This window comes from Anabrus simplex, chromosome 3, assembly GCF_040414725.1.
Source record: "Anabrus simplex isolate iqAnaSimp1 chromosome 3, ASM4041472v1, whole genome shotgun sequence".
NCBI lineage: Eukaryota > Metazoa > Arthropoda > Insecta > Orthoptera > Tettigoniidae > Anabrus > Anabrus simplex.
Genome location: NC_090267.1, coordinates 283,511,438 through 283,526,443, shown reverse-complemented (window position 1 = coordinate 283,526,443; position 15,006 = coordinate 283,511,438). Strand labels below are relative to the sequence as shown.

At 39.5% G+C, this 15,006-nt stretch overlaps 1 protein-coding gene across 2 annotated transcripts in view; it reads left to right on the top strand.

Annotated features, from left to right (window-relative positions):
- The first annotated feature begins 223 nt into the window (after positions 1-223).
- LOC136866262 (uncharacterized) overlaps positions 224-15,006 on the top strand; it is a 445,701-nt gene continuing 430,918 nt past the window's right edge. Inside the window, exons 1-2 of one of the 2 annotated variants that reach the window (XM_067143066.2) lie at positions 224-392; positions 12,808-12,940. In XM_067143066.2, the coding sequence (XP_066999167.2) occupies positions 12,853-12,940 (88 nt within the window). In that variant the 5' untranslated portion in view covers positions 224-392; positions 12,808-12,852. The remainder of the gene's footprint in view (positions 393-12,807; positions 12,941-15,006) is intronic. The other variant, XM_067143067.2, reaches the window with a different exon arrangement.

Genomic DNA, 15,006 nt, shown 5'->3' with positions numbered 1-15,006 from the left:
ACCGAACTGATTCGAAGCCCAGCGTAGACTGTGCACCAAACGGACAAGTGAAGTCTAAGGTCTAAAGCAAAGCCTGGGAATAGTTCACTAAAGCTGCCAGAGTGAAGCGCCACTTGTAGTAATTGCTACTTGAACAGTATCTTCTTTCTATCTCCTTGGAAGACCCTAGGGTGTTGAAATCTATATGCTATGTTTATCTTTCGGCTGTTGTATACTGTTCATATTTTCTTTGGTATTTACTCGATTAAAGACCCTGGTAAAGTATTTTCAAGTTGGGCGTAGAATATCGTGGAATATACAAGCATTGTGATGTGCAGCAATGTGCAGGAAAAGATGTTCGATGTCAGAGAGTTGTGACTGTTGGTTGCAGTAGGTAATTTTTAACGAATGAGGTACGCTGGATATATTTGTTTTTACAGTGTCATAGTGGATTGACAGGTGTGGACGGCTCACGTTGCGTGTTTGTAGAATCATTATGCTTGGGCGGCTCAGTTCACATCTTTTCAGCGGGTTATTATTTTTAAATATTTGAAATTGCATACATTATAGTTTTATTACGAAATTTGTCATTTTCAGATTAATTTTTTATATTACAGTTGGGCAGTTTTTAACGTAAGAATTTTTCGGCCGTGTCCTTTATATTTTGTGTTAGGTTATTAAATGTTTTAATTTGAATTCGTAATCCAAGAGTTCAGATGTCGTAGTATTATCGTGTTGAATGTTAATAAACGAAACATTGGAGTTGCAAAATACAAGGTTATCATTTTACAAAAGTTTGTAAATTATTGATGTCTTGCAAGAGAATGAGACAGTTTCTCTGATTTGAAACTAAATGATAGTATTGCTGAAATATCTGAGTTATTAAGTTGTAACGAAACAAAAGAATTGAATATTTGTATTTTGAGTATAGGTTAGGAAATTTCCTTATTGTTTTCATGCTAGATTTATGAAATGCATCAGCTTCGAAGAAACTAATGGCTGTTTTGTGCCCAGTACTGTATATAGTGCTGAATAATCGTCCTTTACTTGTGCATAGATTATCTTTCCAGTAATAATTGAGATTTCCCCCCCCTCTATTTATCACTGCATATATCAACATATTAGAACTACTGCACTTTGAATAATCTGTATGTTCAGTCTTTAGGCAAGTTTGAAGTGTCACTGTTATGTCATCTGTTTTTATGTCCAATACCAACTGATGTTTAGTTCATTACATATTAGATACCGGTTGTTCAAGAATTCTGTAAATACATGTATGTTCATAATAATACCTTTCTTTAAATCAATGTAAGTTATGGTATAATCTGTTATGGATCTGGACTTCTATCCTCTCAGTAAATGCTTCCCAATCCTATTAGCTTCTATGTTGTCCCCATGTTTACCATTATCTTTTCGGACCCAAATGTTGTATTTCCAAACTTTCATTTTAGTTAGGCCTACGTGTTAATGCTATACCATCATGTTGTTGACCATGGCTATTTCATCACTCGCTGCTTCATAGTACTTTCATTCTTATCCACTCTTTTGCATGATGAGCATATCGAGATGATTCTCGTTCTGATTCCTATCGCTGTCAATTCTGTCGTTTCATTTGTTCATTTATGTGCTTAACAGAAAGTTTGTAGTTTGCTACCAGGCTGAATAGTCAGATAGTATAGTGCTGGTCTTTTGATCTCAAGTTGGCAGGTTCGATCCTTGCTTAGTCCAGTGGTATTTGAAGATACTCAAATATATTAGCCTCATGTTGGTAGATATACTGGCTTGAAAAAGCCCTCCGCCTCCATATCGTAACGGTTAGTGCTATTACCTGCCATCCTCAGAGTCCCGGGTTCGATTCCTGGTACTGTCAGAAATTTAAGAATGGCAGGAGGGCTGGTATGTGGTTAAAACGGTACATGCAGCTTACCTCCATTGGGGGTGTACCTGAAAAGAGCTGCACCACCTCGGGATGAGGACACAAGGTTACTTTAACGTTAGAATTCAAGAGGACACATTGGAGAAAATATTCATTTATAGGATGAAGAGTAAGGGATTGGAATAAATTATCAAGGGAAATGTTTGATAAATTTTGAAGTTATTTCAAAATATTTAAGGAAAAGCTAGGTAAACAGCTGATTAGGAATCTGCCACATGGCCAACAGCCCTAAATGCAGATCATTGATTGATTGATATGACACCTCAGTGTCTCTGAAAACCATAGTAGTTAGTGGAACCTAAAACCGGTTAATAATAATAATAATAATTATTATTATTATGTACTATTGTCAGTCCCACATCTATCTTTTAAGGGAGGTAAGTCTGCGCAAAACAGTCTCTCCAAACGTGTTTCTGTGTGTATGGCCGTTAAGACTGCCGACAAAAAGTCTGCAGGCAAGTCTCTGACATTCTGGCGCTGCTTGAATTCAGCCGGAGACTTTGGGACGAAAGCGTTCTCTGTGTTGCAGCAGAAAATTAAACTTGGTAACCTACAAATATGAAACTGCATTCTTAATTTGCGTGTCTTCTTTGTGCAGAGCGCAACGTTATGTCCAAGTAACAACTCATCTTCTCTACAGACTACCTAATTAATTTCAGTCCGTATGAACTTTTCAAACATCTGGTGCGCGTAACCTTAATTACAAAACAGCTGAACGCATCGTATTTAATTTCCTCGGTAAATAATAATTTAGTCTGAGTGTGTATGGGCAACCACATACTTCCGACTTACCCCCCAAAGGCATATCTGTGCAGGTAAGTATTCCAGAAGTCTGCGCTTGTATGGGGCCCTTTACCCTGATAATCTCCCCTGGCCAGCCCATCTTACACTGAACATATCTTGGTGCGTCCTTTTTGTTGACTCAGCCAGTTCTTTCTTTCTTTGGGAAAAGTTGACACCTCTTGTCCAGATGTTTGACATTATAAGGAAGTGGAAATTAATGAAATCTTACTTGGAATGAATGTCAGAGGAGAGATGTGTTCCCTGCGATGTCCAGGAACCTACCATCCTACCCCTCCCCCCAGAAGTACATTTATAACCTAATGAGCATTACACGCCCTTTTCATTGCTGAAGGAACTACTTGCGTTCCTATTGGCCAGAGTAAATTGCAATGTGACGTCATTCCTGTCAATCATGGTTATGAAATTCCTTTACCAACCCAAGCAGAAGAAAAGCACAAGTAAATGAAACATGTGAAGGAAAGAATGTAGAATAAAGAGCTGGAATAATGCGACATGAAACTTAATAGAATGCACTGCAATCTCTTATCAGCAGAAATATATGGAAGGAACTTGTCATTCACTTTTCCACTACTAGCCTACATAGAATGCGCTATACAAATCCAGACCAATGGTTAAAATATGGAAGGAACTTGTAATTCACTTTTCCACTACTAGCCTACAGTTTTCTCTCCAGAAATTTTCACTAGCTGGGTGGCAGGAATGAGTAGCTGGGCTGGGAATACTACGTAAAAAATAAATACGATAACATTTCAAATTTCCCTCAGGCCATTAAAAACATTAGACAGGTAAATATTAGCTGCAAAAATGAACTATTTTAGTGTTATCACGAAGAAGACATAACAGAGTAGTTTGTTCTTCTAGTGTTCTACTGCTCGTTCATAATCACTTGGTTGCTGTGGAGAGCGAGACTGGTTTATGTTCTGTGGAATCGAGTGCTTGCATGTGATTCCACACTAATCCAGACACCGTTCGCACACGACACTGTATGATAAGCTGAACTCCGATGTAACTTGCACAATTATGCTGACAGTAATGAAGATTTCATTTAAATAAACAGTTTTACAGTGTTTACATTTTAATTTGGAACACATAATGCCTGAAATATGTATAGCCTCCGTTGCTCAGGCGGCGGCGCGCTGGCCCCTCACCGCTGGGTTCCGTAGTTCAAAACCCAGTCACTCCATGTTAGATTTGTGCTGGACAAAGTGGAGGAAGGGCAGTTTTTTCTCCGTGTACTACGGGTTTCCCTGCCATCTTTCATTCCAGCAACCCTCTCCACTATCATTTTATTTCATCTGTCAGTCATTAATCATTGCCCCAGAGGAGTGCGACAGGCTTTGGCAGCCGGCACAATTCCTATCTTTGCTGCAAGATGGGGCTTTCTTCATTCCATCCCTGACCCGGTCACTGACTGGAAATGAGGTTGTAGGTTTTCGATGACTGAAATATGTATTAATATTACATAAACCGAGGGAGTTAGGTGCGCGCAGCTGTGAGCTTGCATATGGGAAATAGTGGGTTTGAACTCCACTGTCGGCAGCACTGAAGATGGTTTCCCATTTTCACACCAGGTAAATGCTGGGGCTGTACATTAAGGCCACGGCCTCTTTCTTCCCATTACTAGCACTTTCCTATCCCATTGTCGCCATAAGACCTATCTGTGTCAGTGTGACATAAAGCAACTTGAAATATACCGGGCGAATTGGTCATGCGGTTAGAGGTGTACGGCTGTGAGCTTTCATCCGGGAGATAGTGGGTTCAAATCCCATTGTCTGCAGCCCTGAAGATGGTTTTCTGTGGCTTCCTATTTTCGCACCAGGCAAATGCTGGGGCTGTTCCTTAATAAAGGCCAAGGCCGCTTCCTTCCCACTCCTAGCCCTTTCGTATCCCGTTGTGGCCATAAGACTTATTTGTGTCGGTGCGACGTAAAGCCACTAGCAATTTGAAATATTATGTAACTAGCAGATATCTATGTAGGTTATGATAGTCATGCGGTCAGTGAAAACGGCTGCGTGGTGCGCCCATTAGAAAGGTTATAGGGAGAACACTGAGCCTACGTAGAATGCACTGTACCATTCCAGACCAATGTTCTTGTCCAGTCCCTACCCTAACCAGTCCAGACCAATGCTGTTTCCGTGGGAAAGTAGAGGCCTAAGGCTGCTTTGCAACTCTAACCTGGGGGCTTACGCCCCAGACCCTGTTTGCTTCTTCCTATATCACTGGTGTTGCCCAGGCCCTACCCTAACCTATCTTGTCCAGGCCCTTCCCTAACCAGTCCAGACCTCACGGCTCTGACCAGGGGGGCTTAGTTCCTAAGTGAACAGATTGGCAGCCTTGTGCACTGCCTAAATACGTCCTCCACGAGAAGGTCACGGGAAATAACAAAGGACAGTTGTTCCGCGTGGTGAAAGTTTGGTAGAGAGTGAGCAATTATTTATCTTTCTTTCTTTCTTTCTTTCTTTCTTTCTTTCTTTCTTGTGTAAGCCCGTTGATTATTGATAGCTTTCATTAATCAGTTAGTCAGTATGATGCTGCATTTATGTCTTTCATCCAGGTGACAGATTCCCTATCAGTTATTTACCTACTCTTTTCTTAAGTGATTTCAGAGAACTCTAGGTTTTATTTATTATGGATTATTCTTATCCCTAATTACTCTTCCTGTAAATTAATATTTGCCCCAATTTGTCCTCTTGAATGCCTACTTTATCTTCATATTATGATCCTTCCTTTAAATGTTCTGCACAAGCTTATTTGTCTACTAATTTTATTCCACCCCATCTCTCCTAATAAATTTTGGTAATATCTTAAATTGACGTACATTTCAGTACGGATCAAATATGAAATTTGTAACATGTAATCTCTCCCCTTAGTCGAGCAGCTAGTTTACTTCCAAGTTTTCCCAGCCCAATGATTGCAACATTTTCATAATGCTAGTCTTTTGTCAGAAATCACCCAGGACACTTCGTGCTGCTTTCATTTGTCCAGTCATTTGACTGGGTCAGGGATGGAATGCTTGAAGTCCCTATCCTGCGGCGAGGATGGGAATTGTGCTGACTACCGAGACCTGCCGCACTCCTCTGGGGCAATGATTGAATGGCAGATGAAATGAAATGATATTGGAGAGTGTTACTAGAATGAAAGATGATAAGGAAAACTGAACTACCCGGAGAAAAACCTGTCCCGCCTCCACTTTGTCCAGCACAAATCTCGCATGGAGTGACTAGTATTTGAACCACGGAACCTAGCTGTGAGAGGCAGATGTGCTGCCACCTGAGCCACGGAGGCTTACTCAGTGGAATAACCTTTCCTAAATCTTTAACTGCTTTCTATCAAACCAGTTGTTAATTTTGCAGTCTTGTGTAATATACCTAGGTAATCAGAAAGAATGCTTTCCCAGAGCTTGCAAGCAATACTTGTCACGCTGATTGGCCTGTAATTATCTGCCTCATGTTTATTATCCAGTAATCAAATAAATATTTGTATATATAATGCACTATATAAATTTAATTTCATTCATCTTGTTTCCAAGGATTTCGTGACGTGTAGAATGGAAACAGGCCTCTGTCGTGGAAACATGCCTTTGTCGTAAAGCTTACTGGAAGCATTGATTGTGCACAGAAATTTCTGTGAAGAGGGTGCTGGCTGACCTTTCGTGCACATAGTCACTGTGAGAATTTTCATTCTAACAGTTAAGGGACCACATTGGATTGGGTAGTCTTACGCTGCCTAAGCACAAGAATGACAGTCAGAATACAGTATGTCTGAGATACCCACTCATATTTGAATACACTTTGTAACCAAACTCTCAAGAACTCTTACATAGGCCACAAAGCTAATTGACCATGGTTTATTTATTTATTTTTTTATTTTTTATTTATTTATTTATTTATTTATTCAATCAAGGTCTTCACGAGCCAAGGCTGATGTAAAACAGGCAGTATAACTTACATATGTGGAGAGGCATTATACAAAATGTATGAAAAGAATGATAAAATGAAATACTTATTGTACTAGCCATACACAGAATAATAAAAATCAGTCTTTACAAGTACCGTACTAGTGAATTATGATTGCACTTCAGATAAATACGTCACTAGAGGAAACCACCCAAAATAATTTAGGAGTTATTTTATCATAAAAACATCATATCTAAGATTATGCATTTGGTTCATTCTAACTATCATTTGCAAAGCTTGTAATGGCCGTGCAAATGTTACCGTACTTCATCCTGGGGTTTGCAGCATGAATTATAACCTACTAAGGAAATTCAGCAGCATATTGTTTAGGCTTTTGACTTCGTAAATATCATGTCAGAAATTGGAATTTTCACTTTGTTATGGGTTCATAGAGCTTATACATTATATTCTTTTATATGCATACTTTCCTTGTTATTTTATTATGCAGTCCCCAGTGGACATAAACTTTTCATCTTCAGCTGTTTCTTTCTTGGTGTTAATTTGCTAGTGGCTTTACGTCGTACCGACACGCATAGTTTCTTAGAAGTGAAGCTTTCACGGTGTGAAGAATTATGTAATTTAATTTCCGGGTTGAACCATGTTGTAGTTGTCTGCACATCACGTACAGTTTGCCAGGCCGAAATTTCTGCCTGGGAGACTGATTACCTCAGATCGAGTAGGGGTATTTCAGTCGCCTTGATAAAGAATACTGCAATGTATTAAAAATGTCGGCAAACTGTACGTGATGTGCAGACAACTACAACACGGTTCAACCCGGAAATTAAATTAAGTGACACACAGTTCTTACGGCGACAATGGGATACGAAAGGCCTAGGAGTTGGAAGGAAGCAGTCATGGCTTTAATTAAGGTACAGCCCCAGCATTTGCCTTGTGTGAAAACAGGAAACCATGGAAAACCATCTTCAGGGCTGCCGACAGTGGGATTCGAACCCACTATCTCCCGGATGCAAGCTCACAGCCCTGCGCCCCTAACCGCATGGCCAGCTCTCCTGGTCTTGGTGTTAATTATCCAAGCCTTAACAATTGGGAACATGCATCATTTTCAAAAATATTTTTTTTGAAAAGTACACCAATGAAATAGTACGTAAACGTATTACATTGTGGTATGTTGCCTTGTTTTCTACCATTAAAAAAATATTTAATAGTGCCTTTCCGCAAGGCGAGTGAAACGGCCTCTGACGTAAGCGGCGCGCTGTGACGTCACGATCCAGTACCGCATGGAGCTCTACCAGCCGTTGTGCATCAGCCGTTGCTAAAAGCCGATTGTTTATTATTCATGATCGCGAATAACTTCGAAATGACAGAAGAAACGTTCAAAACAGCACAGTCAGACAATCTACCATGTGTAGATGTCATCATTCTTGAAAAATGTGACTTTTGTGGCCGCAGAAATTCGCGGATAACAAGCAAGTTTGTAAGTGGCGTCTTTTATATACGTGCAATGTACTGTAACCCATAGTATTAGGATAACAACGAACCTGGATAGATATCACATCACTTTCAACATTTCCTTCTAGACTGATTCCCCTATTAAAGAATAACATTACATTTTCGGGCTTTCAGCATTAGTAAAGTAAGAAATCGGATTTCAGCACTAACATAAACACATAGGTAGCATTATAGTACTAGTCCGCTTCTGTGGTGTAGTGGTTAATGTGTGTCACTCCCGGAGGCCCAGTTTCGATTCCCGGCTCTGCCACGAAAGTTGAAAACAAATAGTACGAGGGCTGGAACGGGCTCTACTCAGCCTCGGGAGGTCAACTGAGTAGAACGGTTTCAAATCCCACCTCAGCCATCCTCGAAGTGGTTTTTCGTATTTTCCTACTTCTCCTCCAGGCACCTAAGGCCACGGCCGTTTCCTTCCCTCTTCCTTGTCTATCCCTTCCGATCCTCCCATCCTCCAACAAGGCCCCTGTTGAGCATAACAGGTGAGGCCGCCTGGGCGACGTAATGGCCCTCCTCATCAGTTGCATCGCCATACTCAAAGTCTCACGTTCCAGGACACTGTCCTTGAAGTGGTAGAGGTGAAATCCCTCGCTGAGTCCGAGAGAAAACCAACCCTGAAGGATAAACTGATTAAGAAAGAAAGAAAGAAAGAAAGAAGGAAAGAAAGAAAGATCATAGTACTATAGGGCTATAATCTATCATTCCCCCACCCAAAAAAAAAAAAAATATGGTTGGGACAACTGGCCTACCCACTTCCGGGGCCCATGAAAGAGAATTAAATATCTTTGTGGAGGGGAAAAAATTAAACATGATAAAGATAAATATGACTTCATCTAGTTTTCACAAGTCGGGCTGAGTGGTTCAGATGGTTGAGGTGCTGGCCTTCTGACCCCAACTTGGCAGGTTCGATCCCGGTTCAGTCCGGTGGTAGTTGAAGGTGCTCAAATACGTCAGCCTCGTGTCGGTAGATTTACTGGCACGTAAAAGAACTCCTGCAGGACTAAATTCCTGCACATCGGCGTCTCCCAAAAATCGTAGAAGTAGTTAGCGGGGCGTGAAGACAATAACATGAATTACGTTTGGCTTTTAACAAGCTGAGCATATCAGGAAAGAAAAGTGCCCTGGTGACATTTTAGTCGCTCAATACAGGAATGTCTTTGGGTGCTGTGACTTTTACTTTTTTTTTTTCTGCTGTTTGCTTTACGTCACACCGTCACATATAGGTCTTATGGCGACGATGGGACAGGAAAGGCCTAGGAATGGGAACAAAGCGGCCGTGGCCTTAGGTACAGCCTCAGCATTTGCCTGGTGTGAAAATGGGAAACCACGCAAAACCATCTTCAGGGCTGCCGGCAGTGGGGTTCAAAACCCACTATCTCCCGGATGCGAGCTCACAGCTGCGCGCTCCTAACCGCACGGCCAACTCGCGCGGTACTTTTACCCTTCGGTTTATTGACTTGGCTTGTATAACCTAAAACTTTGGCTAAGTAGGATAATATTTTAAACACCTACATCAAATTGCACCTGTGTGCAATTATGTTATTTATTTCATTAATATTATGATAATTATTATAATTGAGCATTGTTAACTTATAAGACCCCCAACAGACAAGCATTGGTTTTGTGTAGAGTTATACGTTTGTTAAATTCACGTTGTTTCCTTTCATGATGTACACGCCTATTCTTTGTTACATTATAGAGTATTTAGATATAGCCTAAATTTCTTTACCAATTAAGCTCTTCAATAAAGACATACATAACTGTCCCATGCCAAGATATATTGGTAGAATTAGAGCTGTCAAAATGGTTCATAACCCCTTTGATTTATTATCTTGACATTGATCACCCAAAACATAGGTTAGGTTTGGAGAATACTTTAATAATCAGCATTATTTAATGCACTGTTTATTACTTTCATATTCCAAGATGTAATTGAAGCATTTAAATAAAGCATAATACATTAAAATTTAAAGTTTTACCACTAGAACAGCTGACATGGAAAAGTGATTTGAAAATTCAAACAAATTCATCTTACGTTAAATTCTTCAAAAAAATAAACTGTAGACTTTTCCGATATATCACCAGCATTTCTCCGGCTCGCCAAAATCCATTTCTGCCTAGTTTTAGCGTCTTTGGAACATTTATAAACAATTTGTTTGGTATGGTATGCGATGTGCTATTGCACATCGGAACTCTACACCATTTATAAGTTTTCTGCCTCACTGTCTGTGCAGGATTCATTTTAAGTCTAAAATATACCACTCAGATTATTATCCAATGTATAGACCTCGAATTTAACCATACCAGACACTAACATAAAGTAGAAATACGCGAAGTGTATCCTGCTTCTCACAGCACACTATGTGTTATTTCGTCTGCTAATTCAGTCAACCTGTACGATGACGTCAGACCAATGAGATCGCGTACTTGCGTGACGTGACATTTTCGTAGATTTTTATCATGTTTGGAGTTATTATTTGTACATTCTGATCACATTTTTGAATTCTGCATGAAATTTTGAATCAGATTAGCATATTTTTAATTAAAACCCCGGATCATGCATGTTCCCTATTATGTGATGCTCTCCTGGAAGCCATACCTTATGTCGGGATATCACATTTTTTGTTTATTTTATATTTTGATAGATAAATCACATTTTTTGTTTATTTTATATTTTGATAGCAGGTAAATTTGTAATCATTTTCATGGAAACTAGAAGTCTCTAGCTTAAAAACTGATCACTTTAGGTAACATTGAAGTTGTAAGACAGAATTGATTGAATTTTGAGAAAATCGATTAAAAATGGGGTATAGTACTCCGATAATATATTAAGGATTTAAGAAAATCCGACTGTTTCACCGAATAAAGGAATATCAGCTCATATACACAGAATCCCACCATTCTGTACACACCCGTTGCACTGCCGACACACTTCTTCCCACACAAGCAGTAATTTCCCAGATGGATACATCATGTTCTCTCATGTCAATAATGCACCCTCTTTGAAACTTGTTCATTTGACCTTACGGTTCTCGCACACATCTGCTCAAGTCACACGGATCCATGTATTATCTTCGGTTTATAGTGACTAGAGCCACAGACACATTTTACCAGTCAGTGGTGGTACCCCGAGATATCGATGTGGAACTTGAACCTGAGGGCCAACTTGGTTCAAATACTAATCATCAGAACATACTAATGCACATGTCGTGTGAATATAAACTTCCCATCTCTAGTGTTTCAAGGTGTTCTGGTTTTTATGAACATAATTGTGTGTCTTTATATATATATTACTCGCACACTTTTTAGTGATAGATGGCCACCCTAGTGCTGAATCGGTCGACCTTGGTTATCTTTCAAGATTCGTTTTGGCAACCTTTGAAACACAAACTATGAATCGCTTATGCATCTCTGTGCGACATCTAGCGTACACTTTACGTACTAGTATTGTTGTTGTTGACAGCAAAGCCAAACTATAGAATTCATGCTAGGAACAAATTCGCATCGAGAAATATTATATAATATTATATGTGTGTGTGACACAGTTGTTGGCTTAAGATAATAAAGGTTTAGAAAATTCATATCGATCGATCATATTATCGATTTAATTCAGATTTAATTTTTATTCAGTGGGCAGTATTACTGGAACCGGGAGAGCTCCCTCCTTACTCCTCACCCCTGTACAAAAATCGATCGCTAAAAAGTGTGCGATTAATATATATTGGTACAAAATAAAATACTATTTTATCAATTTAATTTAATGTAGGATGACCCAGTTAGTACACACACAGATTTAAACACATTGTCTGTCAGCAATCATGACACACAATGACTTCCTTGGCACATCAGACAAGTCAACTCAGTGTGACCACAGTGAACTATGAGTCCGCTAACTCACATAATTAACACAGTTAACTCAGTCAGTGTGACTGCTCCACTACTCAACACTGATGACTAAACAGCAGTCACATAACAGCAACAACTCAACATTGCTAACCAGCACTACAATACTCCTCACAGCGATGAAAATTAACCCTGAACTCTACTCACACAAGCTGTTATACACACTGACTCCATGTTTGTGCGCGTGCAAACACTCTCTCTCTCTCTCTCTCTCTCTCTCTCTCTCTCTCTCTCTCCCTACATACATCAGTAAATACACAGTACTCCATTCCATATTCCAACATGATACAATGACTCTGGTGGTATACCCACCACACCAACTCTTTTACTGTGAGCCTGCCTTTATGTATATGCCTGCTGATGAAGTTTTGGACTTTATGGAGTGCAAGGGAGTGGGGGGTATGAAAACATTCTGGTTACACTTGCCAGAAGATTCACAAGAAACAAGATGGGGGGGGATGAAATATAGGGTAGATTCAGTCACTATGTCCTCTGGCTGGGAGCTCCCAGCTGACCGGCTAGTTACTTCTTAGAAATCCTAAAGGGGCTGGAAACAGAGGACTGGCACATAACATTATATATATATATATATATATATATATATATATATATATATATATATATATATATGTATATATGTATTTTTAAGCTCTGTGTCTTGTAGATCCAGTAGTGCTATACACAATTGTTCTCTTAGTGATATCAATCTTAAAAAACTTTACTTTTAGATTTTAAAACTGTTGTGATCTTATCAACTTGCAGGTGGTTGCTGCACATTTTTTCATCTGGGAAGTTTGTGAGCATATAATGGGAATGAAGCGTCGTGGTATGGGCAGACGTCAAGTTCTGAATCTTAGCAATGATAAGCAAGAATCTCCTCGCCGGACGTGGCAAAGTAATTTTCTTTTATACCATTTGGTGTTTTAATATTGTATATAGATGTGCCTCTGGGTTTTCTTTTAATTTGAAGTTTGTGCGAGTAAGTTCTTACTGTCATATTAACAATTGCTAAGAGATGCTTTTGCTGTTCTTACCAAGGAAGCCATGGTTTGAGTCCTCATCAATGCATGTAATATTTTTGTGTTCCAGTTTCTGTATAAACTGTGTCCCCCTTAGCTTATGATGACAGTATTAGTTCAAATCTGTGAATATAATGGTAAGATGTGCATTCTGAAAGGCATATTGTTTGTCTTATTATTTTATTTTTTCCTGTGTGGATTCCACTTAAAATTTTCCAAACTGATGTACCCACACAAAAATTGGTCATTACCACAATCCTCTTCTTTGAAATAGGACAAACACAATATTTTGCTAGGGGTAGGTTTCCATCGGCCACCGGCTATCCACATTTTACATATATCCTTGTGTTTCGAGAATGTATTGAATTAAATATTTCTTTGCTGGCCAATTTTTATGGTTGAGTGTACATACCTGCCTAATTACATCCATCCTTGACTTCAAAAGTTGTAGTATTTTTCTCCTTTATTGCTCATTCAGGTTAAGCTGTAAAGCACCATGAACCAGCCAAGTGCCTCCATAATTTTATGGAAATGTTGATAAGACAGGGAATTTTAAATCTTATCTCCGAATCTGAGAATTGGAAGGGAATTAACTGTAATACTTACCAGAAAATCCAACAGTATTGTGGAAAGAAACCTGGACTGGGTCACAGTGTTGGAGGAGTGGTGGATAGACCGAAGAAAGTGGAGAGGAACCATATTTGCCCCTACCCGGCTACAGCTGGATAAAGGGGAATGATGATGATGATGATGATGATGATGATTAACCTGGAACTCAGAACATTTTCTATTGGCGGATGAAGGTGCCTCGGTTAAGCTAGAGGAATGAGGCCCAAGCTAGATTGTGGTTTAAAGTAAGAGATCAATAAGAGTTTTACTGCAGGGCCCTAAGTGTAGATTATATTATTTTTTAAGGTAAATCATATAAATCTTGGCTTGTATTACTGAGAGATATGTGTTTATCCACAATGCTGGGAACCCATCAACTTGCCCCTATAAGTATATTTACCTATGTAAGGAAATATAAATCATACATTTTCCACTCTACTTGCATTAACAGCAGAGGCATTTTATAACTATCACTAGACATAATACAAAAGAACCTGTGCAGTTGATAGTTTAAACTGAGTTAATGGTCCAACTCCAGTATTATTGGAGGGAATCATTTCTCACCTATCTACCAATGTGTGTGTTGCGGTGTGTTGGGTTCAAAATGAGCTGTACCCTCCCTCTTCGTGATGTCTGCAGGGCTAAATGACTCGAGTGGTAGAAGTTCTGGTCTTCTGAGCCAGAGTTAATGGGTTTGGTTCCTGTTCAGTCTGGTGGTATTTGAAGGTGTTCAAACATGTCAGCCTCACACAAACATTTTTACCAGCAAGTAAAAGAATTCCTGCAGGAGAAAGTACCAGGACCACAACATCTGCCTGAACAGTAAAACATATTACTGGGATGTAAATCCAATGATATTATTCTTATTCTTTCTTTTTGGCCGACTGTGGATCACATTAATTCAAACTCAGCTTCGTTTGTTTCAGGGCTTTAATCCTCGTCCAGTACTCCTTCATTCTATCACCCTGCAATCTCCTCCTTACTTCTGTCTATGGTGCTTGGGTACGGGATCTAACATTTTCTTGAAACATTTTTGTGGCCTTGATCCTCGACTTGTAAGCATCCCTGTTGCTGATTTCCATTCCTTGTTTTCCCATTTCTTCCAGGTCCTTCATCTTTTGGTACCAGTACACTGTAGTTTTCCTGATCTCAAAAAATCTTATTATCTGATTGGTCAATCTTCCCAGGTTCGTTCAGTAGATATGTTTGGAGAACCTCTTCTGGATGGTATCTGAGATCTTTTCCATCTTGAGATACAATTCTTGGTTTCCTTTCTTTCTGTATGATCCAACCCCTGTTCTTTGGGGTCCCAGTATCTCCTCAGAATCTTTCT